We start from the raw sequence: 27,848 nt of genomic DNA, 5'->3' as shown, positions 1-27,848 counted from the left end.
TGTCCAGGCTAACCTACCTCACAGGACTGTTCTGAAGATAAAAATAAGGGGACTACAAACATTTAAAATAAAGGACTATTAAAAAGACATGGCCTGGTTTCTTTTGATACTCCTCCCTAAAGTAAATATATTGACTCAATGGGATTTATATATGTATTTACTTACCACTCAGCAATCCATTGAAGGAGTGCAATCTTTCTGGACCTAACCAACAGAATTTCAGTTAATATGTTTCAAAGACCAATTGTTTCCCATTTGCAGATACAAAAACAATGGATTAGAGACTAAGGGCCCTTCCACACCGCCATATAACCCAGAATATAAAGGCAGAAAATCCCACCATATCAAGGCAGAAAATCCCTGACCTCACTACCTCTGAGGATGCTTGCCATAGATGCAGGCAAAACGTCAGGAGAGAATGCCTCTAGAACATGGCCATAAAGCCCGAAAAAACCTACAACAACCCAATCCCACAATATCTTCTATGATCTGGGTTATCTGAGTCCACACTGCCATATACTCCAGTTCACATCAGAAAATGGGGGATTTTATTTAGCTGTGTGGAAGGGACTTAAGTGTATGTTGCCAGGTGAGTTTATAGCCCCACATGATTGGCAAGCCTGGGGTACAGAGCACTATGTTCCATATGGGGCCCATGCTGAGAAATACTCCCCAAAATAAGTATGGCTTCTTATATTCAGCTCTTTCTTCCATGTGTGCTCACTTCCTGGGCCATTAAATATCCTACAGAATTTGATCATTCTCTTATTTGATCATTCTATTTATTCTTGTTACCATAAACATTTTATTACCTGTGTCTCTAGTTTTATTCTAGATATAGCTATGTTGCCACCAAACTTTGAAAAGGAGCCACAGGTGTGACTCTATGGAATTCCCTTTACTTAGAGCTGGATTCTAAAAATATCCCATTCTCTGCCCAAGGATTAAAGTGATTTTGTGAAGCAATTGCCCAGAATGGGTTTCTAATCCCCACACTGCAAATATCTCTTCTTACTGGCTTCACATACCATCGTATTGATGTAACTGAAATAGGTTTTTGGCTACATCGCTACGCCTTCTATGTGGATCCTCCTGTTGTGGGGACACATAGCAACAATTAAAAAAATTAAAGAGCATCAAGGCAGTGGTATAATGTAACTGCAGAGAAGAACTGGTGAAGTTCGAGTGGTCTCCTAAATACTTCAAATCAGTGGTTTTCATCCCTTTCACATCTCAAGTCCTATCAATAATTGCTCCAACCATAATACCTGTTTGTAGGGATTCCGTTATTATAGTTCATGATTAAGGAAGAAAAAAATGTATTAGTATTGTTAAGGATAAACTCATAGAAAAAAAATACTTCTGCTCCCAGATAATGTGAGAAGCATTGTTTTAGAATGATACAGGGATATCAAAACACATTGCTTATGTGTGTTGTCAAAGGCTTTCATGGCTGGAATCACTGGGTTGCTGTGAGTTTTCCGGGCTGTGTGGCTATGTTCCAGAAGCATTCTCTCCTGACGTTTTGCTCACATTTATAGCAGGTATCCTCACAACCTCTGAGGATGCCTGCCATAGATATTAGGGCTGGGCGGTTTCGTTTTGTTAATTCGTAATTCGTTAATAATTCGTTAATTTTTTTCAATTACAAAACGATAACGAACCATTCTGGAGCAATTATTAAAAAAAACGAATTTTCAAAAACGTTTTGTAAATGCTTCGTATTTCGATATTGTATTCGTTTCGTTATTGTTTTGAGGTCGTTTCGTTATTATTTCCGCATGTCTGGGCCAGTTTTATGGTTTAATTAGTGAAAAAAAATTATAATATCACACCAACAGTCAAGAACAGAGGGAGAGGGAAGCTTCAGAAGTTTTTGGAGGTTTTTTAGCGTATTTCGCGGTCGCGTCCGCCATTAACGAATCGATTCGTTATTGTTTCGGAAATTGATTCGTTAATTTTTTACCATTTACGAAATTTCGTAAATATCGAACTTTTTAAAAGGAAAATTTTGTAATTATTTTAAATATTGAAACAAAAAAACCCCCCAAATACAAATCGATTTTAGAAAGAAATTTTTCCGTTGTTACCCAGGCCTAATAGATATGGGTGAAGTGTTAGCAGAGAATGCTTCTGGAACATGGTTATACAGCCCAGAAAACTCACAGCAACTTACATTGCTTCTGTATTTCTCAGTGACGGGATCTAGCTTGTCTGAATATTTTCTCTGATGGATTCAGAACTGGTGAGTATTTAAGAAGGCTATGGTACTAGATAGATCATTGATATTATGATACGTTGACCTCTTTAGTTGCTGGACACCCCCAAATTAAGCAGGTTCATTTTTCTTGGGAGAATTAAATTAATAGGAAAGGTTCATCTACTAAACTGCTGGCATAGATTTTGAAAATACAAGGATGAAATTTCATTGAAACAATGCCACTAAGCCTCTGTGCTCTTTTAGGATAATTAGCAATGCATGTGTACACTACTTCTATTGCTTTTGGAAAGGAAGTAATTCTTTTATTACTCTCTTTCCAGAAGCATTAGTTTAGTTAACCAACAACTATCACATCTTACTGGGTAGGTGCGTCATGAAGATGCCCTCTAGCCCCAACTGGTGGCTAACCTTATATAGGAGAGCCAAGGCCCCTTCTGCTCAGCTGTATAAAATCCCACATTCTCTGCTTTGAACAGGGTTATATGGCAGTGTGGATTCAAATAACCCAGTTCAAAGCAGATTTTGTGGATTATCTGCCTTAATATTCTGGGTTATATGCCTGTGTGGAAGGTCTCCTAATAATTTCTTGCTGCCTAGTGTGCTGAGAAACAGTGATAAGCAAGGAAGGAACATATCCAAAGATAAACACACACTTACCACCACAAAATCTGGGAAATCTGTTTTCCAAACAGCAGAATGGTTGCTGGTGTTATCTTGTCTTTCCAACTGCTTGCATATTGAAACACAACACCCTCTTAAAATGACATGTATAGTTCAAAATACAATTTAAAACATAAGTTTCATTACGGTGAAATAAGCTCTCAAAAGTATAAAAATGTTTCCAAAGCCAAATTCCTAAGTGCATATTACCGAGTTAACTGTAGCATGAAGTACATTATTTTATTCCATCACTGATAACATTACCATAGTATGATGATGATATATTGTTAAAAATGGAAAGAGTTGGCATGGTTTATTGGGTTGACTGTTGGACTCTGGAGACCAGAGTTGAAATCAGTGCTTGGATGGTACTGAACAGACTGCGCTCTGGCACCACGAGATGCAGGGCCAAGCTTAAGAAATGGGCCACAAAGTGGTGCCCACAACATGCGAGTGTGGAGAAGAGCAAACCACAGACCACCTATTACAATGCAGCCAGAGCCCTGCCACATGCACACCAGAGGCACTCCAAGTGGCCAGCTTCTTGTCAAATGACATTTCGTATAATGCCAAGTTTTTAAACCCTTTATTTTTTTTTAATGTTACAACTGTACCCTGAGTTTGCTTCTGATACAATAAATCAGTGCCTGGCCATGTGTGGTCCTGAGCAAGTCTCATTCTCTCAGCCCCAAAGCAAAGGCTCCTCTGAACAAATGATACCAAGAAAACTCCATGACAGATTGATCTTAGGGTTGCCATAAGTCAGAAACAACTTGAAGGCACGTGACAACAACAATTATTCACTTCTGAATCTATTTACTTCTATTTACATTCATCTTGATCTTACCTTTTCGGCCTTAAGGAGAGCCTAAAGTGACCCCATTATAGCATTTCCTTGGCAGGATTTGTTCAGAGGAGGTTTGACATTGCCTTCCTCTGAGGCTGACAGAATGTGACTTGCTGAAGGTCACCAAGTGAATTTCATGTGCCAAGGAAGGGTTTGAACTCTGTTCTTCCATAATCAATCACTCAAATGACTATACCATGCTGACTCTCTTGCATTGTATTGCATTAATCTGCTGGAAAGAAAAGTACACAACACAGTTATGTTAAATACTAAACTTTTGATTATATAAACAAATTAGATCAAAATTCACAAATGCAAGTTATTTAAAATGCATAATTTCTAGAGAATGCAGGTTAATAATTCCACTAATATTAAGTAGAAAGAACAGAAAATGTTGTTAGAATGTGAAATTTAGGTGTTAGAATTCTTTAAAATTATGAAGATACATGGTTATTGAACTCTTTTGTATCAAAGGAGGTAAATAACTCATCCCTGTGAAATTTGGGCCCCTTCCACACCGCTGAATAAAATCCCACATTTTTTTTTTTGCTTTGCACTATATATGGCAGTGTGGACTCAGATAACCCAGTTCAAAGCAGATATTGGGGGATTGTCTGCCTTGATATTCTGGGTTCTGTGCCTGCGTGGAAGAGCCCTTGGATTGTGAAGTAAGATCGAAACTCCTGATGAGGTGCTGAACCAGCATCGGCAATGGGATCATATTGTCCTGCTCTGGCTAGAAGGGCACAAACAGTGCTTCATAACACTATTGACAAAGAACATATAGATTCTATCACTTACCAGGAGCTCCTTTTACCGGCTTTGGCTGCCTTGCCAGTTTTATCAGTCTGTTCTGATTACATCCAGGGTAGGTTAGGGTATTCTGTCCAGGGCTGTCTCTCTGTTAGAATTTAGTGGTAAATAATGCAGAAACAAGAATGGTTATAATGGGTCAGACAGTCAGAACATGGACTGGCCAGAACATTAAACGTTTGTTCTCACATTTCAAATGGTTCAAAATACAGGTGCTTGTAGGTGTCAGACTGCCAAATCACAGGACATCAATTTTGTATAGCCTATACAGCTTAGATTAAATTTAAGGTGCTGGTTTGGGAGAAGAATATCAGATAATACCAGACAGTTCAGGAGCACAGTGTGCCTCAGTCTGTAAGCTATGTATCAGCCATTGCAACACAGCCACTGTCAAGACCCCATTAACTATCCAATCCTCCTATTTTTTTTAAACTGTCTTGAGTTGAAAGTTACACCATTTTATGGTAGCACATTCCATAATTTACCCCAGTGCTGTTAATATTTACACTATTTGGTTGGAGCTTAAATCTTAAACCCCAAATTGCCATTTTTATATTCCTTGCTATTATTAAGATACTAATTATTCCTCTGTGGTATTAACAGCTTTAAGTAGGGCTCTAGAATAATTTACATTCTTTACATGTGAGACAAGAAAAAAAAAAGAATAGGCACGGATCAAGTATTCCTAGAACATGGAAAAATACGAACTGCGCATTAAAGCTATCAGCTTTGTCTCCCTACAGATAAGTCCAATGATTACTTAACAGAGCACCCAGGAATGCCAAGTATGTCCTAAGAAACTATGTGTTGAGTTATGACATTTTAATATAAAAATTAGGCATGAGGTTTCACTACCTGGTCTCCTTTCCATGGAATCTTGATTGAAAGTTTGATCATTTAACAGGATAATTTGTATAACAATGGTTATTTTAACTGTTTTTAATTGCTTTTAAACTAATTAGTTTTGTAATGTTGTAGGTTTAATAGATTTATATGTTTTATTTAATTATTTAAACTTTGTGAGTGGTTGTTATAATTTGTTATAGATGATTTATTGTTTTATTGTTTTATGGCACAGAATGTTTCCCATCCTTTGCTGGAAGCGAACCTGAGTCCCCTCAGGGAGATAGGGTGGGTTATAAATAAAGTTATTGTTATTATTATTAGCTATTAACTATTAGTGATTAACGATTGTCCCATGATACAGTGGACTTGCCCTCTACATATTGTTACACCTGAACTTTGATATTGACTTTTGCACGCACAATATAGATTTTGTTCGGGTAATTAAAAAAAAGGATAGGATAAGAATATAGATTTTATGAGTCTTTTATGTAATGAGCATCTGCAATGATTGCAAGGCTACGAACTAAATCCTGGTGTTAGTCCCAGTAAGGAAAGATAAAGGTTTCCCTTAACATTAAGTCTAGTCGTGTCTGACTCTGGGAGGCTGTGCTCATCTTCATTTCTAAGCCGAAGAACTGGCATTGTCTGTAGACACCTCCAAGGTCATATGGCCAGCATGACTGCATGGAGCACTGTTACCTTCCCACAGAAGCAATACTTACTGATCTACTCACATTTGCATGTTTTCAAACTGCTAGTTTGGCAGAAGCTGGGGCTAACAGTGGGAGCTCACCCTGCCTCCGGGATTCAAACTGCTGACCTTTCAGTCAGCAAGTTCAGGAGTTCAGCAGTTTAACCCACTATGCCACCAGGGGCCCCTGTTACTCCCACACTAGACCCAAATGAAGTGGTTGAATGTGTTGTCGAAGGTTTTCATGGCCAGAATCCCTGGGTGGCTGTGAGAATGCTTCTGGAACATGGCCATACAGCCTGGAAAACTCACAGCAACAAAGTGGTTGAAGTCAACATTTATGTCAATTTCATTTATTCAATAGTTCTACTCTACTTGGAAGTAATAAATTGATTTCAATGGCATTCTGTCTGCAACTAGGCTCAAGTTTGTAACCATGTGGTTGAATCTCAGTTTAATTCAAAATGAAAGGGAGCCATGCATCTTCGTAAGTTACCGTATGTTCTATGTAATGGTGGCCCCTTTCAGATGTTGCTTAGCTGCAAATCCCATCAGCCCAAGGCAGCATAGCCAGCAACGAAGGCTAATGGAAGATGCAGTCCAGTGATTGCTAGTGGGACTATACGCTGAGCTAGGGAAACAACCATGAAATATTCACAAGACAGAATAAGAACTTCCTGGAGTCTGAGTCTCAAAGTTGCTACAGACTCTCTTTACAAATGAACACTGCAAGGTAGAGCAGTAGAGGCTGATATTATTATTATTATTATTATTATTATTATTACTACTACTACTACTATTTGATACATAACAAGATTAGTACACAGCAAACAAGATCACTATGCTGGCTGTTGTATCGGATCACACTTTGGACACTTCACATGTGTATAGGACTGTGAATAATGCATGCAGATCCGAGTAGGGTGGCCTTTTGCAGCTGACAGATGGTAACTTTGTCAGTGCCAATTGTTTTTAAGTGCAAGCCAAGCCCAGTGTGCCGATCACGGTTTTTAAGTCTTTAGGCACTGTACCCAGTGTGCCGATCACTTTTTAAGTGCAGGCCAATGTCTTTAGGCACTGTACCCAGTGTGCCGATCATTGTTTTTAAGTGCAGGCCAATGTCTTTAGGCATTTACCCAGTGTGCCGATCAATGTTTTTAAATGCAGACCAATGTCCTTAGGCACTGCATCCAGTGTGCCAATCAATGTTTTTAAGTATGGCCAAGGTCTTTAGGCACTGTACCAATGTGCCGATCATAATAATAATAATAATAATAATAATAATAATTAATAGTAGTAATAGTAGTGGAATATGAGTTCCATGTTGACTCTGGCTTCCCAGAAGTTGTCATTTTCCCCAAAGCCAGATGATATTTGGTGACTGAGGATACACCTATACTGCAGAATTAATGCCATTTGACACCACTTTAACTGCCATGGCTCAATGCTATGGAGTCATTGGAGTTGTAGTGTGATGAGCCTTCTCTGTCCAAGAGTGTTGGTGCCTCACTAGGATTCCAAAACATTGAGCCATGGCTGTTCAAATGGTGTCAAACTGAATTAATTCTACAGTAGATGCACTCAATACCTGGCAGAGAAGCAGGGCTGCAGAGCCGTCTCACTCCCCCGATTTTCCTGAGGTCAGCCACTTGTCTGTGGACCCCTAAAGCGGACTTGGAAACTATTTCCGCCAGGGGGCGCTCTTCTTGGAGCCCAGAGGCGAAGGACTGCCTTCCGCCCCCAAGGGCCCTACCTGCGCGCCAGGGTTTGACAAAGGAGGCTTGCCCAGGAACAAGGGGCTCTCTCCTTGCAAAAGCCTCCCGCTGTTTCGCTCCAGAGACAACCCTCCCTCGGGTCTCAAAGTGTTGCTGTCAATCTCCCCTCCCCTTCCTCTTTGGCTGTGAAGCTCAGCGGAAATCTCTCGCCCTTTGGCCAGGACCAGCATGGCTTCAGGTAAGGAGGACTTGGCAACAAAGCAAACCTGGTGTTTGTCCCCTTAACACTTTGGCCCTAATTCAGTTTGAAACTGCATTATGTGGTCAGTGTAGATAGGACTTTCTTGCAACAATTTCTCACTCCCCCCATCCTCAATAGGTAATGCTGCATTTTAACCCTGGCCTTTTTAACTTTGGTCTTCTCATTGTCCACTCTCCTTCCAAGAGCCAGTTCTACACTGTAGAATTAATGCACATTGACACTACTTTCCTGCCATGGCTTAATACTGTAGAACAGATATGGGCAAACCCAGGCCTCGGGGCCAGATGCAGCCCCTTGGGCTCTTTTCTCAACCCCCCCCCCTACCCACCCTCTCACCATCCTGCCCTTCCTTCCTTCCCTCTTTCCTTTCTCCTTCCCTTCTTTCCTTACTTCCCTCTTTCTTCTTCCTTCCATCCTTTCTTCCACCCTTTCTCCGTTCCTCCCTTCCCTCTCTCCCTTTCTTTCTTTCTTTCTTTCTTTCCTTCTTTCCTTCCTTTTTTCCCTTTTGTTTTTCCTTCCTTCTCTCTTTCCTCCCTCTCTCCCTCCTTTCCATTCCCTTCCAACCTTCCTTCCTTCTCTTTTTCCTTCCTCCTTTTCTCCTGGGGGATGTTTAGCTGGGAGAAGAGAAGGTAGAGAGGGAACAGGAGATTTAAAAGAGTGTCCCATTGAGGAGGAAGAGGAGGAAAACTGACTTTCTGCTGCTCTAGAGACCAGAGCACAAGGGAGTAATGGGTTCAAATGGCAGAGAAGGAGATTCCACTGAAAATATTAGGAAGAACTTCCTGAGAGTAAGAACTGTTGGAGAGTGGTATTGGCTGCCTCGGGAGTGTGGTGGAGGCTTTTCAGTAGAAGCTGTCTATTAAGGATGCTTTGATTGTGCCTTCTTGCATGGCAGGGGGTTGGACTGGATGGCTCTTGGGGAGCTCTAGGATTATATATCAGGGTTAGGCAATACAGAGTCTAATAAAGCTAAAGGTTTTCCCCTGATATTAAGTCCACTCATGTCCAACTCTGGAGGTTGGCGCTCATCGCCAAAGAGCCGGCGTTATCCGTAGACACCTCCAAGGTCATGTGACTGCATGGAGTGCTGTTACCTTCCTACTGGAGCAGTACCTATTGATCTACTCACATTTGCATGTTTCTGAACTGCTAGGTTGGCAAAACGTTGCCCAGGGGACGCCCGGATGTTTTGATGTTTTATCATCCTTGTGGAAGGCTTCTCTCCTGTCCTCGCATGGGGAGCTGGAGGTGTTAGAGGGAGCTCATCCACGCTCTCCCTGGATTCAAACCTGCGACTTGTCAATCTTCAGTCTTGCCGTCACAGGGGTTTAACCCACTGCACCACCGGGGGCCCAGGCTTGCTATAGAATCAGGAGCCATGCTTTACAAAGTCTTTTTGCCTTTTCTGCCAAAGAACGCTGGTGCCTCAATAAACTGCAACTCCTAGGATTCTCTAGCATTGAGCCATGGCAGCTCAAGTGTCACACTTCATTAATTCTACAGTGTAGATCGAGCATGGGCAAACTGTGGCCCTCCAGGTGGTTTAGACTCCAACTCCCACAATTCCTAACAACCTTAGGCCCTTTCCATTCCCCCCTCAGCCATTTAAGGAAAAGGAAAGCACCTGAAGCTGTAAGGAATTCTGGGAGTTGGAGTCCAAAACACCTGGAGGGCCACAGTTTGCCCATGCCTAGTGTAAATGCTCCCTGGGAGAAAGCACAAATTGGCTTGGCAAAGGGGCATCTGGGTGGAGGGAAGCGGATGCTAGTGTCTAGCGCCTGTTGTGGGAGTTGACTTCCTATTCGCGCTCTCAGTTTGCAGGAGGATTTTAAGCCAAGAATTTCCCTACAGTGGGCCAAAGAGGCACAGAAAGCACAGTTCATGGTGCTATTTACTGTATTTAGACACAGATCTTTCTCCTCCCCCAGGTCTATTGCAAAATTTCTGCAAAGGTCAGATTCTTCCCTCGTTTCCTCTCCTGCTGTGTTCAAATCTTGTGGTTTTGCAAAGCCATTGCAAAAAAGGCACTGCCTGCTCACTCTGTAATTTTCCACACTGCATGGTTACAACAGTTTGATACCACTGGCCAACAAACATTTTGGTTTGACACTCAGTGTCAAAATGGCACAACCTAGAAGAATCCTCCACCTTGTGCGATTTTGAAGCAGAACAATCAACTTGTATGCTTGCGCGTAATACCTTGCCTCATGCACAGAGGAAGAACTGTTTAAAGCTACAGACAATGCAGTTGCTGTTGCCTGTTTTTGGTCTAAAACTATTTAGCTGCTTGTGATTCCTTTATTTTATCATTTTAAAGCTTATTTTATGCAGTGCTTTTGACACGAAATAAATAAATAAAAATTTGGTGCCTTAAATGTTAGCCCTGTTTCTGGATATATTTGAAATTAGAAATAGGGCTAACATTGCACTAGTTTTCTCCTATCAGTTCTAGTTTTAGAGATACAGAAAATATGCTATATACAGGCAGGGTTGTTGTAGGTTTTTCGGGCTGTATGGCCATGTTCTAGAAGCAGTCTCTCCTGATGTTTCACCTGCATCTATGGCAGGCATCCTCAGAGGGTGTGAGGTCTGTTGGAAACTGGGAAAATGCGGTTTATACATCTGTGGAATGTCCAGGATGGGAGAAAGTACTTTGTCTCTTTGAGGTAAGTGTGAATGTTTCAATTGGCCACCTATTTCCAACAGACAAGAGTTCTTTCTCCCACCCTGGACTTTCCACAGATATATACACCCAATTTTCCTAGTTTCTAATAGATCTCACAACCTCTGAGGATTCCTGCCATAGATGCAGGCGAAACGTCAGGAGAGAATGCTTCTGGAATATGGCCTAAAAACCAAGACACCATTTTGTTGTTGTTATACTTGGACTGTGTTATCAGAGTTCCATATGTTGGCATCCTGGAGTTTCTAGTTTGGTGAGTTGTGGAGAAAAATGAGAGAGATAGAGGATGACATCGGTTTAATTCCAAAAAATTGTCCAAAGAAGGAACTCTTCCAGGCTTTACTACTTCTTTGGGGAATTGTAATTTGGTGGGGGTGGATCAACACACACACTCTCTCTTTGGATGCATCTCCGCTGGAGAATAACACAACCTTAACTGGCATCCTGGGATCTGTAGTTTGGTGAGGCATCAGCTCTTTTTGGCAGAGAAGGTTAAAGACCTTGTAAAACTATAACTCCCATGATTTCATAGTTCAGGGCCATGGCAGTTAAAGTCCACCCCTAGGCACCCGTGAGCATCTAACCGAGGGAGCAGCCATTGTCCGATGGAAGTTTCCCTCACTAACTGCATTACAAATTAATTTGACGCTATTGTTATCTTCCCGCAGGGTAAATCTAGAAGCCTGGAACTTAGGATAGAATGAATGCAGTTTGACACCACTTTCACAGCCATAGCTCAGTGCTTTCAAATTCTGGGATTTGTAATTTGGTGAGGCTCCAGCACTCTTTGGAGAGAAGGCTAAAGACCTTGTAAAACTACATATCCCAGGATAACATAGCATTGAGCCATCACACTGGTCTCAAACCAGGATGCAGAGAATGCCATCACATCCTAAGATTCCACTGGATGAAGCCTGGGAAGTTAAAATGGCATCAGATTGCTTTCATTGTGCAGTGTAGACACACCCACTTGGATTGACTTGAGATGGGGGGGGGGGGCTCAATCGCAGACTCTGCCTCTCCCTTGCCGAGCTCAGCATCTTTTGCAGAAACTGCCCTGAAGGGGAGGAGCCACAAAGTCCAAAGTCTTGTCCATTGTGTCAATTTGGTTCCTTTTTTGGCAACAGAATGACCCGGCTGATGGAGAAAGACAGCTAGATATATTCCCCGCCTCTTCCTAAGTCTGGGTTTGTGTCTTAACTTCCCCGCCAATGGCGAAATGGAGGCTTGCCTTGAGGTCTCCAGCTTCTGAAAGCGAAACGAATGCTTGAGGAAGAGGTGCTGGGCCAGAGAAAGAGGCCTCAAAAAAGGTCCATCCTCTGTTTGCATTTTAATCCATGTATTTTTAAAGGCCAATCCTTTACTCGGCATTAGCCAGACTGTGGACCCAGCTCCAAAGCAATGCAGGTCCTTCCAATTTTCTTTAATATTCAAACAGGGGAGGGGGTACTCCATGTGCATGTACACCAGGCAACCTCAAACTGTGGCCCTCCAGCTGTTCGGCCCTCCAACTCCCAGAAGCCCCAGTGAGCCTATTCAGTAGTCAGGAATTTTGGGAGTTGGAAGCCCAAACAGCTGGAGGGTCACAATTTGAAGATGCCTGATCTACACTGTAGAATGAATGCAGTTTGACACCACTTTAACTTCCATGGCTCAGTGCTGTGAAATCGTGGTTGTTGTACTTTTACAAGGCCTTTAGCCTTCTTTGCCAAAGAATGCTGGAGCCTTACCAAGATACAAATCCCCTTGATTCCATATCACAAAACCATGACAATTAAAATGGTGTCAGACTGAATTCATTCTACTGCTTAGATGCAGGTGGATTGAAGGTGGTTCATAAGTGCGGTGTCCAAATTACACTTGTCCTGGTTAGAGGCAGGAGTAAGCAGTTCTGACCCCATTATTTAGGAGGTGTATCTGACTATACAATTATAGCCACCAATAGCTCTATTTTAAGGTCTCGTGGGATGTACAGTTCAATGAAGTACTTCAGATTCTCCCTTGGAGATAATTCATTCTCTCTATCATCTTTCAGGTATTTTGGACTTCAGCTCCCAGAATCCTTGAACATTTCCCAGGTGTCCTGGGCTGAAATTTTAAAGATCTGGAGGAACCACTGTCTGGTTCACTCCTTTGAACTCCACGGCCTCTTCCACACAGCTGAATAACATGATCTTCCCACATTATCTGCTTTGAACTGGAATATATAGTAATGTGGACTCCGATAACTCAGTTCAAAGCATATATTGTGGGGTTTTCTACCTTGATTTATTTATTGATATTGACAAGCTGGAATGTGTCCAGAGGAGGGCGACTAAAATGATCAAGGGTCTGGAGAACAAGCCCTATGAGGAGCGGCTTGGGGAACTGGGCATGTTTAGCCTGAAGAAGAGAAGGCTGAGAGGAGATATGATAGCCATGTATAAATATGTGAGAGGAAGCCACAGGGAGGAGGGAGCAAGCTTGTTTTCTGCTTCCTTGGAGACTAGGACGCGGAACAATGGCTTCAAACTACAAGAGAGGAGATTCCATCTGAACATTAGGAAGAACTTCCTGACTGTGAGAGCCGTTCAGCAGTGGAACTCTCTGCCCCGGAGTGTGGTGGAGGCTCCCTCTTTGGAAGCTTTTAAGCAGAGGCTGGATGGCCATCTGTCAGGGGTGATTTGAATGCAATATTCCTGCTTCTTGGCAGGGGGTTGGACTGGATGGCCCATGAGGTCTCTTCCAACTCTTTGATTCTATGATTCTATGATTTATTTATTTATTTATTTGCTTTACTTCTATACTGCCTTTCTCCGCCGAAATGGCGACTCAAGGTGGTTTACACAGTAAAGATCATCACAACAATATCAAAAAGACAATTAAAAGCAAATTATACAAATTACACCAAAACAAACAATCATTATCATAGGCCTCAGCAAACAAATCAGAATCAGAATCCGTAATCATAATCCTTTACCAAATCCTATGTTCAGTTGTACCATCTTCGTGTATTCATTGCAGTATTTAGCCAAATGCTTGTTCGTAAAGCCAAGTCTTGACCTTCCTCCGGAATGCCAGCAATGAAGGGGCCTGTCTGATGTCCACAGGTAGGGCGTTCCACAGCCGAGGGGCCACCACCGAGAAGGCCCTGTCCCTCGTCCCCGCCAACCGCGCCTGCGATGTAGGCGGGACCGAGAGCAGGGCCTCCCCAGACGATCTTAATGTCCTAGTCGGTTCATAGGAGGAGATGCGTTCGGAGAGGTAAGTATTGATATTCTGGGTTATATGGCTGTGTGGAAGGGCCCCACACCCCAGATTCCTTAACATGGTTTCAGATCACATGGTTATACAAAGTAGTGAGAAACTGATGTAACAATGTAATGCGGATACTTCTCCAGTGATGTGTGTATGTGTCATTAAGATACTGTCAACTTATAACAATCCCATTAATTTCATAAGGTTTTCCAAAAGGGACTACTCAGAAATGGTTTGCCAGTTCCTTCCTTTGAAATAGAGCCTACTGAACTTGGCATTCATTGTTGGGTTTCCATCCAAGTACTAACCAGAGCTGTTCCTGCTTAGCATCCAAGATCAGATGGGATCTGGTACCTTTAGGGCAGTGGTTCTCAACCTTTTTTCACCAGGGACAACTTGACCACTCTCCAACATTAGTACCAAAAGGGCTACAAATCAGTTTTTGGTAAACTTTAGATTTGGCTTGGTTATTTGGGATGCTGATTCAGAAAATTGCATTGGATAGACCACATCAGCTCTAGTTTCTGACACAAAACATAGGCCATCCAGTAGTTGCCATCTGCTCTCCCACAGAAAGCCATATTTAATAAGCTTCAGCACTATAAGAAGTTTCGCAAGACCAGTCACTCTCTTTGCAATGGTAGTAACAGTGAAGCTGTGGACCATATTTTAGTTCTTGCAGACCACTTGTGGTCCACGGATCACAAGTTGGGACCCACTGCTTTAGGGCATTAGGCTCTTCCTCAAGTGGGCTGCCCTCCAAAGCCAAAGGAAGTGCCACAATATGTTTTTGAGGCACCTCACCACTGGAGAAGCAATGCAGTCTGCCACCATCTTTACTGCTACGGTTCAGTGCTGTAGAATCCTGGGAGGTGTAGTTTGGCGGGACACCAGCACTCTTTAGCAAAGAGGGCTGAAGACCTTGTAAAACTGTAAGTCCCATAATTATATAGCATTGAGTCTTGATAGTTAGAGTGGTGTCAAACTGCATTTCTTCTGCAGGGTAAATGTATCCTATGCAGACACCATAGCACTGGCTTTTGTGGCCTTTCAAATATTTTGGGGTGGCAGCTCCCATCACTCCTGGCCACTAGGTAGGCAGGGTAGAGTAATGCTTTTCAAAATAGTCACCAGGGAGTCATGATCTGCCAACACATTGCATGGGTGGATGATGATGATGAGGTGCCCTACAATACTTGGAGAGACTCTGTTGCTGGCCCAGCTTTGAGGTTGCAGCTTGGCCTTCTCCTGAAAATGCCAGCCCGGGCTTCAGAAGCCTGGAGTCCCTTTGGCAAAGAGGACTCAAGCTTGCTTTCAGGATGGCTTGAACCTGGGATATTCAACAGGTGTACTTGCTTTTTAAGGCAGAGAATACCAACTGGGAGTGAGAGCAGCCTCCCCATCATGTTGTTTTTTTTAGACTAATTATTTTATTCAGAACCAAAGAAAGCATTATAATCAAACTGTCCTTGCAATGCTTGCATAGAAGTGGGAGGGCATCAGCAATGAAGGCAGAAGTTTCCAAACTGTCGTGACACGCCAATGTGTCGGCTGCAGTGTGTTGGTGCGGCACACAACTGTAACGTGAAACCTGAGTCTATAGCAGGCCTGGCCAAACTTTGGCCCTCCCAATGTTTTGGACTTCAACTCCCACCATTCCTAACAGCCCCAGGCCCCTTCCCTTTCCCCCTCAGCCTCCATCTCCCTGAAGGGACTTAGGGCGGCTTATAAGGGATGTGCCCAGCAAATACAGATTAAAAACAAACACAGAAATGCAGTCAACATTTAAAAACAATATACCCTGGTTAAAGCCTTGTGTCGGCAGGACTGAAGACTGACAAGTCGGAGGTACAAATCTGGGGAGAACGTGGATGAGCTCCCTCTGTCAGCTCCAGCTCTCCATGCGGGAACATGGGAGAAGTCCCCCACAAGGATGATAAAACATCAAAACATCCTCTGGGCAATGTCCTCGCAGACAACCAATTCTCTCACACCAGAAGCAACTTGAAGTTTCTCAAAGTCGTTCTTGACACACACACACACAAAAGGTCTGGAGTTGCATCTACATTGCAGACTTAATACAGTTTGACACTACTTTAGCTGTCAGGGCTCAGTGCTAAAGAGTCGTGGGGGTTGTTGCTGTACAAAGCTTTCTCTACCCAGGAGTGCTGGTGCCTCACTCAATTAAAAACCCCAGGCATCAAGCCAGGGCATTTTAAAGCGGTGTCAGACCGCGCTCATTGTGCAGTGTAGATGCAGAGGGTTGCTAAAGGACCCACGCAGCTCGTGCCCGTGAGGAATGCAGCTGGAGGAGGAGGGGGCTGGGCTTCAGGCCTCCTCTTTGCTTCTCCCTCCCATCCGCTGCGTCTTGAGGCGGAGGAAGTCAAGAGAGATCCAACGCCGGAGCTCCTCCTGCGCCCATCGCCGGCTCGCTTCCTCCCCGCCTGTCCATCATCCCTAGAGGAGGCGGGGCTTAGCGGAGGCCCCGCCCCTTCGCCCAGTGTCCGGAGCCTGCCTTTGAGGGGCTTCTCTTGGAAGCATTGGGAGGGAGCAAGATGTCGTCTGGAGCGGCGCCCCCGAAGAGCGGCTCTCCTTTAAGAAAGCGGGCCAGCCTTCAAGCCGTCGTGGGAGGAGGAGGAGGCGGAGGAGGTGAGCGTGGGAAGATGGCATTTCCTCCCCCAGCCCTCTTTTCCCAAGCTAGGGGGGGGTTCTCTTCATGATAAAGCACCCCAATTCCTCCCCCCTCCCTTCTTCTGCATTTCCCTGCTGTGTTTCCTTCTTCCATAGGCTAATGGCTGCTCCTTGGGTTGGTTGGATGCTTGGCTGAGCAGACTTGGGTGCATCTGTACTGTAGAATTAATGCAGTTTGACACCGCTTTGCAGCCATGGCTCAAGGCAGTGCAATCAACTGTAGCTTGACAAGATCTGTAGCCTTCTCTACCAAAGAGGGCTGGTGCATCACCAAATTTCCAGAATCCAGTAGAATTGAGCCATGGCATTGAAGTGACCAACTTCACTGTTTCTGTAGAACAGACCTGGGTGCTTTGTACTTCAACTCCCACCATTCCTAGCAGCCTCAGGCCCTTTCCTTTTCCCTTGATGCACCTTCCTCTTGGCATGCTTCTCCCTTTCGCCCTCCATTTGTGCCGCTTCGAATTCTGCAGCACTGCTGGTCACAGCTGACCTCCAGTTAGAGTTCTCAAGAGCCAGGGCTTCCCCGTACTCAGTGTCTATATCACAGCTTTTAAGGTTGGCTTTCAGCCCATCTTTAATTTTTTTTCCCCCTGTCCACCAACATTCAAGAGAATGCAGCCACCTGTGGCACAGTGGGATGATAATAATAATAATTTTATTTTTATTCCTCACCTCCATCTCTCCAAAGGGACTTAGGGCGTTTACAAGGGACGTTCCCAGCAAATACAGATTAAAAACAAACACAGAAGTGCAATCAACATTTAAAAACAATAAACCCTTGTTAAAGCCTTGTGCTGGCAGGACTGAAGACTGACAAGTCCAGACATTTTGGACTTCCAACTCCCACCATTCCTAACAGCCTCAGGCCCTTTCCTTTTCCCCTTCAGCTGCTTAAGTGGCCTGAGGCTGTTGGGAATGGTGGGAGTTGAAGTCCAAACATCTGGAGGGCCCAAGTTTGCCCATCTTGATATAGAATGATATAAAACCCTTCAATTCTTAATCTTATCCATCTGTGACGTAGATTGCACAGCCCAAGCAGAAATCTTATTTCTTGGTGTCTTGGTTTTTAGGCACGTTCCTAGGGTTATTTGAACCACTGATTCGGAAAATAGCGTCAGATAAACCACATCGGCCATAGTTTCTTAGATAAGGTTGTTGTGATTTTCTATGGGTGATCAGATGGCAACTGGTATATGGCGTATGTTCTTCATCTCACAAACTCGAGCTGATAGGGGAAGACTGGTGCCGTTTTTGGAACCGTCAGATGAAACATACCCAGAAATGAGTTTTATTTGTGTGTCGGCCAGTGATGTAATTCAGAAAGATGCACATTGCGACCTTTGTCTTCAAGGTGTGATGGGATACAGGTCTTTCACATCTTTACAAGGGTCTTTTAGGATTCATGTATAAAAACAAAGCATGTTCAGAGGTGGGTCCCTCTGTGAATGTGCAGTAAAATCCCTAAAGGCACTTATAGAATCATAGAGTTGGAAGATACCTCATGGGCCATCCAGTCCAATTCCCTGATCATGTCTGGCTCCTGGTCCTGACCTTTAATGCTCTATATAGGAGCCCCCAGTGGTGCAGTGGGTTAAACCCCTGTGCCGGCAGGACTGAAGACTGACAGGTCACAGGTTCGAATCCAGGGAGGGTGCGGATGAGCTCCCTCTATCAGCTCCAGCTCCTCATGTGGGGACATGAGAGAAGCCTCCCACAAGGGTGATAAAACATCAAAACATCCAGGCATCCCCTGGGTGATGTCCTTGCAGATTGCCAATTCTCTCACACCAGAAGCGACTTGCAGTTTCTCAAGTTGCTCCTGACATGACAAAAAATATGTTCTATATGCCAGAGGCTTAAATCCCCTACAGCAGTGGTTCCCAACCAGTGGTCCACATGAACTAAAATATGGTCTGTGGCCTCACTATTACTACACTGTTGCAATAAGGGTGACTGGTCTCGCGAAACCCTCTTATAGTGCCAAGGCTAATTAAATATGGTTTTCTGTGGGCGAGCAGATGGCAACTACTGGGTGGCCTATGTTCTGTATCAGAAACTCGAGCTGATGTGGTCTATCCAATGTAATTTTCTGAATTAGCACCCCAAATAACCAAACCGAATCTAAAGTTGACCAAAAACAGATTCGTAATCCTTTTGGTACTAATGTTGGAGAGTGGTCAAAGTGGTCCCTGGTCATATGGCCCCCTTGGTCAAATGGTCTTTGGTCAAAAAAAGGTTGGGGATCTCTGCCCTAAAGCCACCGGCTCTTGTCTGATCTTGGAAGTTAAGCAGTGTCCGTTCTGCTTAGTACTTGGATGGAAGGCCATGTACAGGTCCTGCAAACTGTTTCAGAGGACTGAACTGGCGGAACCATCTCTGGTTATGTCTTGCCTAAGAATACTCTATGGATTTTATGGGGTCACCATAAGTTAATAATAAGAAGAAGAAAAAGAAGAAGAAGAATCTTTTCTTTATATCCCACCACCATTTCCCAGAGGAACTCGGGGCGGCTCACAAAACACTCAAGGTATGACATGCAAAATGCAACAAGTGCAAAACAAAACATATGACTAGACAATAAACAATCAACACAACATCATAAATTCACAGTACCCCCTTGTAAAAACAATGAAATATAGTCATTGCTGTGGATAAAACAGCAGTATTCGATTTCAGAAATATAACATGCTAATAAAGAATCTAAAGGCCCTCATATATATTATTAGAGAGTCTAAACATCATTGTATATATTATTATATATATACTAGAGAGTCTAACCATAAACGAAGGCTTTTCAGAAAAGCCAAGTCTTTAATAGGTGACTTGGAGACACATACATATACACAGACTGAGACATATACACAGATTGAGAACTCATGCTGACTTCCCTCTTTTATTTCCCTCCCTTTCTCCTTTTTATGCTGCAACATACTAATCATTTATGTGTTTGAGTCATCTGTTCAAGGAGAACTGGTTTAAGCTTTGATGAGAGAGCCCTAAGATGCTATATGAGGATGGCATTGGTGGGGGATGTTTTTGTATGTTGCTCCTAAAGGATTAGGAGAGTACAATAATATATATGTTCCTGTCTTAGATGCATCCTAGATTTCCCCTCTCTTATAAGCTGGGGAAATATACTTAATTTCATCACCTTTCCAACAGTGTGTCAGTTGGGGGAAATTGCATGCAAGCATTAGTACAAACTATACCTGCCTGGTGTAAGACAATACACATTGCTAAAGGACTACCAAATACCAATTCCTGAGTATTTCTGTTTAAAACCCTGTGTCTTAATTACATCAGGGTCTGTCTGAGGTCAGTATGATAGTGTGTTTTAAATATGAGACTTCTAAAACATAGAAATGAAGTTGCGCCAGAGGATATACAGAATACATTTAGTGCCTCGTGAGCAATGACAGCCAGCTTGTGCTCCTGAGGTCAGAGGTTATCCTTTGGCACAAATGAACCTCACCAAAAATGAAGACCAGCTGGACTTTCCTGATACATTGGCTTTTGCCTTTCAGTTTAGTTTGTAGCATACGGATTAGTGTCTGCAGAGATTTGCATTTAATTTGTGAGGACACCAGACACAGAAGTGATGTTTACAGGCTTCCCAGTCTTTAACAATTTTGCTTCTTGTAATATCTCTGTCTTTTGTGAAAAATGTGAAAGTCTGCATTTAAAAAAAACTTTGTTGCACACAGCTTACTAGTACATCTGCATTGTGTCAGTATGAGGGAACTGCAATTGAACGACAGGGGAGCACAGCATTTGTGCCTGCTGCTCCATCTGGCTTTCTGTCATGCATCCTTACAAGCTTCTGGCTTTTCTTCCTATGGAGCAATGAGGCAGCTGGTAGTTAAAAATATACTGTCCTTGGTTAATCTGTGTATAAAGATGGTGCATATTCTAAATGGCTTGCTGTTTAGATCTGTAGGGCTGCATATTTTTGCAGATGGGGGTTGTGGAGTTAAGGATAAACGCTATGTAGTGTCCTGAACTGAATTGCCTTTTGTAACATGTGTACTTCCATGGGAGACTGCAGTGAATACCAGGTACTGTAGGCTGGGAACTGAAAATTGTGTGTGTTCACGCACACACACACACGTTAACAAGATACACATTTCCCCTCCTTCCCAGGGCTTTTTTCATGAAGGTTATTTCATTGTGTGTTTTTCCTGAAATGTCTATTTCCTGCTTTCTCAACAGAGTGCTAGGATTCCGTAAATACTGAACAAAGTTGGATTACTGCAGATGCCATTTCTTTTTCTCCGGATTGGAGAGTCTTACAGGTCATAATGTTGCTGCTGCTGTTGTGTGCTTTCAAGTTGTTAATTATTTATAGTGACCCTAAGATGACCCTATCATAGGTTTTTTTAGTCTCCTTGTGAAGAAAAAATCGGAATATAAATAAACATAAACATTATTATTTGACATATAACAAGATTAGTACACAGCAAACAAGATCGCTATGCTGGCTTTTGCATTTGATCACACATTGGACACTTCCCAAGTGTCTAGGACTGTGTGATGTATTGGAGAATAATGCGTGCTGATCCGAGTTGGGTGGCCTTTTAGAGCTGACAGATGGTAATTTTGTCAGTGCTGATTGTTTTTAAGTGCAGGCCAGGGTCTTTAGGCATTGCACTCACTGGGACCACCTTTACTGGCTTGTGCCAGAGTTTTGCAGTTCTATCTTTAAATCCTCATATCATGTAAGCTTTTCCAGTTGCTGTTTGTCGATTCTGCTGTCACCTGGGATTGCAACATCAATTGTCCATACTTGTTCCCCCCCCCCCCCCCCCAAACGATCTTGAGGTCAGAAGTATTGTGCTCCAAAACTCTCTCAGTCTGAATTCAGAAGTCCCAGAGTAGTTTGATGTGTTCATTTTCCATAACTTTTTCAGGGCTGTACTCCCAGTTCTTTGTTACAGGCAGATGGTATTTGTGAGACAAGTTCCAATGAAATATCATAATAATAACAATAATCATCATAATAATCGTCATTATTATTTTCTGGTAAGAATTGTTTGGTTTGACTTCTTCTAAGGATGAATGAGTGTGACTTGCCCAAGGTTACCCATTGAGTCTTCATGGTTGAATGAGGATTTGAATGTTGCTGTGTCCTTATGCCTAGAGGATGGGGAAAATTAGGAGGGCCAGACAAAATTGCCCAGAGGGTTGTGTCCGACATTCAGGCCTTAGTTTGCCCATGGCTGGCATACAGGAACCCTTTGTCCAATGCCCAGACCCCTGCACCAGGATGGCTCTCAGCAGAGTCATCAGTAGAGTAATGTTGGGCTTCCTGGTTCTTAAAGTGCATTCCTTGCAGCCTGGGTCTTAGAGCCCTTCTACACTGCCATATAATCCAGATTGTCAAAGAAATCCACATTATCTGCTTTGAACTGGATTATCTGAGTCTGCACTGTCATATAATCCAGTTCAAAGCAGATAATCTGGATTTTATACAGCTGTATAGAAGAGGCCCTAGTTCTTCTGAAACAACAGTGTCATGCCCATAATTTGGGAAGCATGTTCTAAACACCAAAATTGATATGCAGTTTCAGATTGCTCCTTTTGATTTGTTCTTGCTCCAGCAGGGAGTTAATGCTATCTGTGTGGAGTGGTAAAGGCTCAAAAACTGCTCTCTGTTCCCATGTTTGTAATACCAGTAAATGAGCTGTAAAACATTTTGGCTTAAGAACTGTCTTTCATGTAGTAAACAGAGAGTGAGGTAATAGTGTTCTTTCATGTCCTGATTTAGGACATAAATGGAACTTTTTAAAATGTGGAAAGTCTTCTAACAAGTGTCCTCTTCAATAACAGCCTGAACTGTTGATCCAGGGCATCCCCATGCCATTCTGTCTTGTGTGGAGGCCAGACGAATATGACTGGGGAAGACCGGGGGGGGGGGGGCATTAATTCCAGGAGGGTCTCATCTGTTCCCACAAAAACACATTTCTTTTGCATCCACACCCATTCTGTGGACATGAAATGGCTTTCCTGGACTCAGTGGATGCTTTGGGACATTGTGAGGCAGAAATATTTTTTTGACAAATGCTGTAAAATGTTGTTTTGAACCCTGAAGCAGTGTAGGCTTTCTTCAAATATGTGCAAATAATTACTGTATCCTCAGGAGACAAATTTTTGAGTATTTTTCTGGCAGTGTACATTATAGTAGAATCTTAGAATTTTTATTTAAATGTTGGCAATGCTGCTCACCTGGGATTAAATCTCACTGCACCAAATTCTGCCATTCTTTGAATAGACATCATAACTACTGTAAGTGTGGGATTTACTATTCTACCATTTGTTAAGTTGTGAGGTGGAAAATTCCCATTGTGAAAATTCAGAATTCTGAAAGGAGTATAATATCTGTCTCCTTTTTCTGTAGTATTTGCTCACCTGTGTTTGAGTGAATATAATTATTACTAAACTGTAATTTCAAGTTAAGTGCAATGATTTTGGCTCTATAGATAATGGCTTAGGATGTCAATTATTGTAGGTCAAAATTCACTGTTGAGTTTCTGTTTGTAGCATCAGTGGAATTAGTGGGTTGTTGTGAGTTTTCTGGGCTGTATGGCTATGTTCCAGAAGCATTCTCTCCTGATGTTTTGCCTGCTTCTATGGCAGGCATCCTCAGAGGTTGTGAGGTCTGTCAGTTTCCAACAGACCTCACAACCACTGAGGATGCCTGCCATAGAAGCAGGTGAAATGCCAACAGATAATGCTTCTGGAACATGGCCATACAGCCCAGAAAACTCACAACAATCCAGTGATTCTGGCCATGAAAGCCTTTGACAATACAGTGGAATTAGTTCATGCACATAACACCATTATGAGGTTATTATTGCACTGGGACTGGCAACATCTATGGAATCATAGGATTTTCAGTTTTTAGGGATGGATATTTAGGATTTTCAGATAGAAAGCTCTAGTACTTTGCAAAATTCCAAGTACTGAATTTCAGTGGGAAGCAGCCATGTTAGTTAAAGTAGAATCATCTAACAATAATTGTGTATTAAGAAAGGGCCTTAGGACTTGTTTGTTGTCCCCCCTCCCAATTAAGCCTTCAGAAGGCAGAACCATAGGACTAGGACGGGGAAGCTGCCAATTGTGATAGAAGTGTGTAAACTAACTTAATTTCATTGTGGTCATAATTACACAATAAAAATATTAGCCTCTGAATGACATCCAGCAGTGATAAAGCAACAGTCAATGAAACCAACAGTCCTACCCAGTATAATAACATTAATATTGAATGGAAAACATTAGAAATGTTTCCGTCTCATTTCACCTTAAAGCACCAGCATAATATTACCTTTGATGAGAAAAGTGACTTGAAAACAAAGGGATCTGTAATGTTTGCTTGAAGGCCAGTAGCAAAACTGCCATCAGGATTTCTGCAGAAACAGAAAATTGAAAATAACCCCAAAATATAATAATATCTTTAAAGCTCCAGTTTATGCTTTTAGTGAGTCAGAAAAATGTCAAGGATACATTATTGCTGTGCAAGCATGTAGTTTGATAGAAGACACCAAATCAGATTTGCTGATGACTGTTGTTTTCTTTCAAATAGGAAGTTTCTTAAGGTTATATGAAATTTCAGAAGCTGGCAGGTCATGGGAAGGTTGAGTAAGACTCTCAGTAATAAGGGCTGGCAATTCAGTACCCTTAAAGCAGTATTTCTTAATGTGATTGATTTCCCCCAATGTATCAGAAACTGGCACAATATTTGTGCCCCTTGGTTACCATTGCTTCTATCCTGGAAGCTCCCTAAAGACCATCTGAAGATGTTTTGGAGAACCAGCACTGGTCCATGGATTGCCACTTTGAAAAACATTGCTCAAAACTGCCTTCGACAATATATTGCCCAAAACAGCTTAGATCCTGTAGGCTGTATTCAAAGGAAGGCAACAGCAAACTCCTCCAAGCAAATCTTGCAAAGTAAATACTATGGTGGGGTTGCTTTAAGTTAGAGTCCATATAAAGGCATACGGCAATAACAAAGCCTGCTTGTTCTGAGTTTCTTTACCCTTTAATTCTCCAATATTTGCCAAAATGTCTGCAGCTTTTAAAAACATCCAATTTTGGTTCTGAGTGCCAACATCAGAAAAGTACACAAGCTCTGACTCCAAAATTAGAAGTCCTTCAATTAAGGTAGTGTGCAATCTGGAATCTTGGTACTCTATATACTCGTGAAATTTTAGTCACATAATCGACCTCCAAAACCTGTGAATTAGTGTAAGTAGTACTGTGCCTTAGCTCTTATTTTTTAAACACGATCCATTTCTCTGAATAGTGGCTAAAGATAAGAGTTTAGTCCATCCTGGGACAAAAAAAAACAATGCTGACAGTTCTGACTCTATTCCCTCCGCCGTGCTGCTGCCTCTGGCTTTTTTGAATGCTGTGCTGGCATTTTCCCCTCACCACAGAATGACCATCAGGTCAAGCATGAGTCTCCTTTGTGAAGAGAAAAAACAGGGTATAAATAAACATAAACATCCTAATGATAATAATATCAAAATCTATAACGTGGGCCCAAAACCTGTCCTCAGCTTGTACATGGAGCCCACAGTGGCGCAATGGGTTAAACCCTTGTGCCAGCAGGACTGCCGACCAAAAGGTCAAAGGTTCAAATCTGGAGAGCAGGGTGAGCTTCCATATGTCAGCTCCAGCTTCTCATGCGAGGACATGAGAGAAGCTTCCCAAAGGATGGTAAAATATCCGGACACCCCCTAGGCAATGGCCTTGCAGATGGTCCATTCTCTCACACTAGAAGCGACTTGCAGTTTCTCAAGTTGCTCCTGACACACACACACACACACAAAAAGCTTATACATGAGATTGACTTTTATATAGTAAATATTAATATAAATGGAAACCCTTTAACTTGGGGATTTATAGAGGAGGGTTCTGTTATGCAGTTTCCCAGCCACAAGTATAGATTGGGGGGCAGTTGTTCTACATTTCATTTCTTCTCCTGTCTTTGCTCTGCTTCTTTTGTCTTTTACCTAAGTCAGTCTGCGAAGGAGGGAAATAGAGAGTAGTTGTACTGGGCCCTTTGAATTAGGAGACCTCAGTCTAGAACCATCCTACATTCAAGCTGTGCAGTGAAGCTGCTGTTTTTGTTCTGATGCTTACATTCTTTTATTACCAGTGCAACTAAGTTCAGTTTTAAGGGCAAATGTGGAGCACTTTGAGACTTGTCCTATCCTTGATTTGCCTAGGATCACACAGAAACCGCATAGAGCAAAGCACTGAAATCTGATGAGTCGTTCAGTCTGACTACTGACTCAGCTTTCTTCTTCTTTGTTATATGACCCGTCCCAGTCCCCTAAGGCTGTGTGATACCGGAGCTGTACAAATGTGCTGGATTGGCAGATTTATTAATTATCTTTTAAAGCAGGAGACAGGATTTTATTATTACACTTGTATACCAATAATATCTCAGCCTAAGTCGGCGACTCATTGCAGTTTACAACATCTAAAAACAACAATATTCAATTTAAAAACATAAAAACACATATAAATACAGAATTATTGGGCCACCAATAACAATCCAAATGCACAGGATGAGCCTGTGCTTGTGTTCCAAGGTGTTAGTTGTCTGGAAAGTGTACATTAAGTTTGTTACCTAAAGGTAAGGACAAAATCTATATACCTAGGGGAAAACATGTGATATGCAAAAAATAAAAATGCTCTAAAGATCTGCTATGAAAATTATAGCAAATATTTGAGAAATATGATAGAAAGTTTATAAAATGTATTTTAAAACATCTTACTGGTCTAGGGAGCCCCCAATGGCACAGCAAGTTAAAGTGCTGAGCTGCTGAACTTGCTGACCGAAAAGTTGGCAGTTTGAATCCAGGGAGTGGGGTGAGCTCCTGCTATTAGTCCCAGCTTCTGCCAACCTAGTAATTCAAAAACATGCAAATGTGAGTAGATCAATAGGTACTGTTCTGGCAGGAAGATAATGGCGCTCCATGCAGCCATGCTGGCCACATGACCTTGGAGGCATCTATGGACAATGCTGCCCCCCCCCCCCCCCCAGAGTTGGACATAACTAGACTTAATGTCAAAGGGAAACCTGTATCTTTTATTGGTCTGAATCAAATGGAGAATGTATAGTTCTCCAAATGATATTGGACTGCACCTCTCGTCATCCCATGTCACATAGACAATGGTGAGGTATCATATGAGTTAAATTCCAACAGCATGTACATAACTGCACATTCCTCATCTTTGATCTGGATTAATCAAAGACATCTTTTAGTGGGAAAGACTAGAAACTGGTATAGATGAATGGTAGCTAGGATATGCACTGTCCTTTGCACAATAAAGTAAATGGAAAAACACAGAAGCATGTCATACCATTTAACTTTGTTTTCTTGGGCAGTCAAAATGTTTTCTCAGAGCCTTTTCTTAAAAAACCAAACAAAAAACAATATTTTCCTCTTGGGATAAAATCCTGAAATCATAATCACATTTATTGTGCTGTCCTCATGGGAGAAGAGAACAGGATGATCATACTGTGTGATCCAAGAAATCTTTATGAAATGCAAATGCTACGGTGGCATAACAACTGGAGTTAGTTCTTTTGGCCACAGTTATGTCCCACTGATAATAATAACCTCACGCTGAACTTCAGAGAAATTACAGAATGGCAGGAGTTGGAAATTAGTAGCTGTCCAATGTCCAAATGGAGAAGGCACAGAATGAAACAAAAATGAGGGCCTTGGGGGAAGAGGATGTTCGAGTCACGCTCTCTCAGCTTCAGCTTTGCTACTCTGCTGCTGAGTACGCATGTCCGGTGTTGAACACATCTCACCACGCTAATACAGTGGATGCAGCTCTTAATGAAACATGCTGCATTATTACATGATGTCTACGCCCTACACCACTAGAGAAATTGCACTGTTTAGCTGGCATTGCACCACCTGGGAAGTAGCAGCCAATCATGAAAGGACCAAGGCAGTGGCATCTCTGGCCCATCCCCTGTTTGGATATCAGTGAAAATGCCAACATCTTAAATCAAGAAATAGATTTCTAGGATCTACAAAGATACTCGCAGGAACACCTCAGCAAGTGAGAGTCCAAAAGTGGCAGGCTAAAAACCGGAACCTCAATCCATGGCTGATACCAAATGAGACATTCACTCCCCCCCCCCCCCCCCAGC

At 42.5% G+C, this 27,848-nt stretch overlaps 1 protein-coding gene and 1 long non-coding RNA gene across 4 annotated transcripts in view; one reads left to right on the top strand and one right to left on the bottom strand.

The window, feature by feature from the left end:
• Window positions 1–2,131: 2,131 nt before the first annotated feature.
• LOC137096993 (uncharacterized) lies at window positions 2,132–7,800 on the bottom strand. The gene is made up of 3 exons (XR_010909879.1): window positions 7,667–7,800; window positions 4,530–4,629; window positions 2,132–2,950 (listed from the first exon to the last, which is right to left on the bottom strand). It is a non-coding gene; the product is annotated as an uncharacterized lncRNA (long non-coding RNA).
• Window positions 7,801–7,898: 98 nt separating this feature from the next.
• AMPD2 (adenosine monophosphate deaminase 2) overlaps window positions 7,899–27,848 on the top strand; it is a 79,754-nt gene continuing 59,804 nt past the window's right edge. Inside the window, exon 1 of one of the 3 annotated variants that reach the window (XM_060773246.2) lies at window positions 7,899–8,031. In XM_060773246.2, coding sequence (XP_060629229.2) covers window positions 8,022–8,031 — 10 coding nt within the window. In that variant the 5' untranslated portion in view covers window positions 7,899–8,021. Of the gene's footprint in view, window positions 8,032–16,369; window positions 16,625–27,848 lie in introns of those variants that run through there. The other 2 variants (XM_060773244.2, XM_067467951.1) reach the window with 2 other exon arrangements.

This window comes from Anolis sagrei, chromosome 4 (assembly GCF_037176765.1).
Source record: "Anolis sagrei isolate rAnoSag1 chromosome 4, rAnoSag1.mat, whole genome shotgun sequence".
NCBI lineage: Eukaryota > Metazoa > Chordata > Lepidosauria > Squamata > Dactyloidae > Anolis > Anolis sagrei.
The sequence above is the reverse complement of the archived record's forward strand: the minus strand, read 5'-3'. Positions and strand labels throughout refer to the sequence as shown.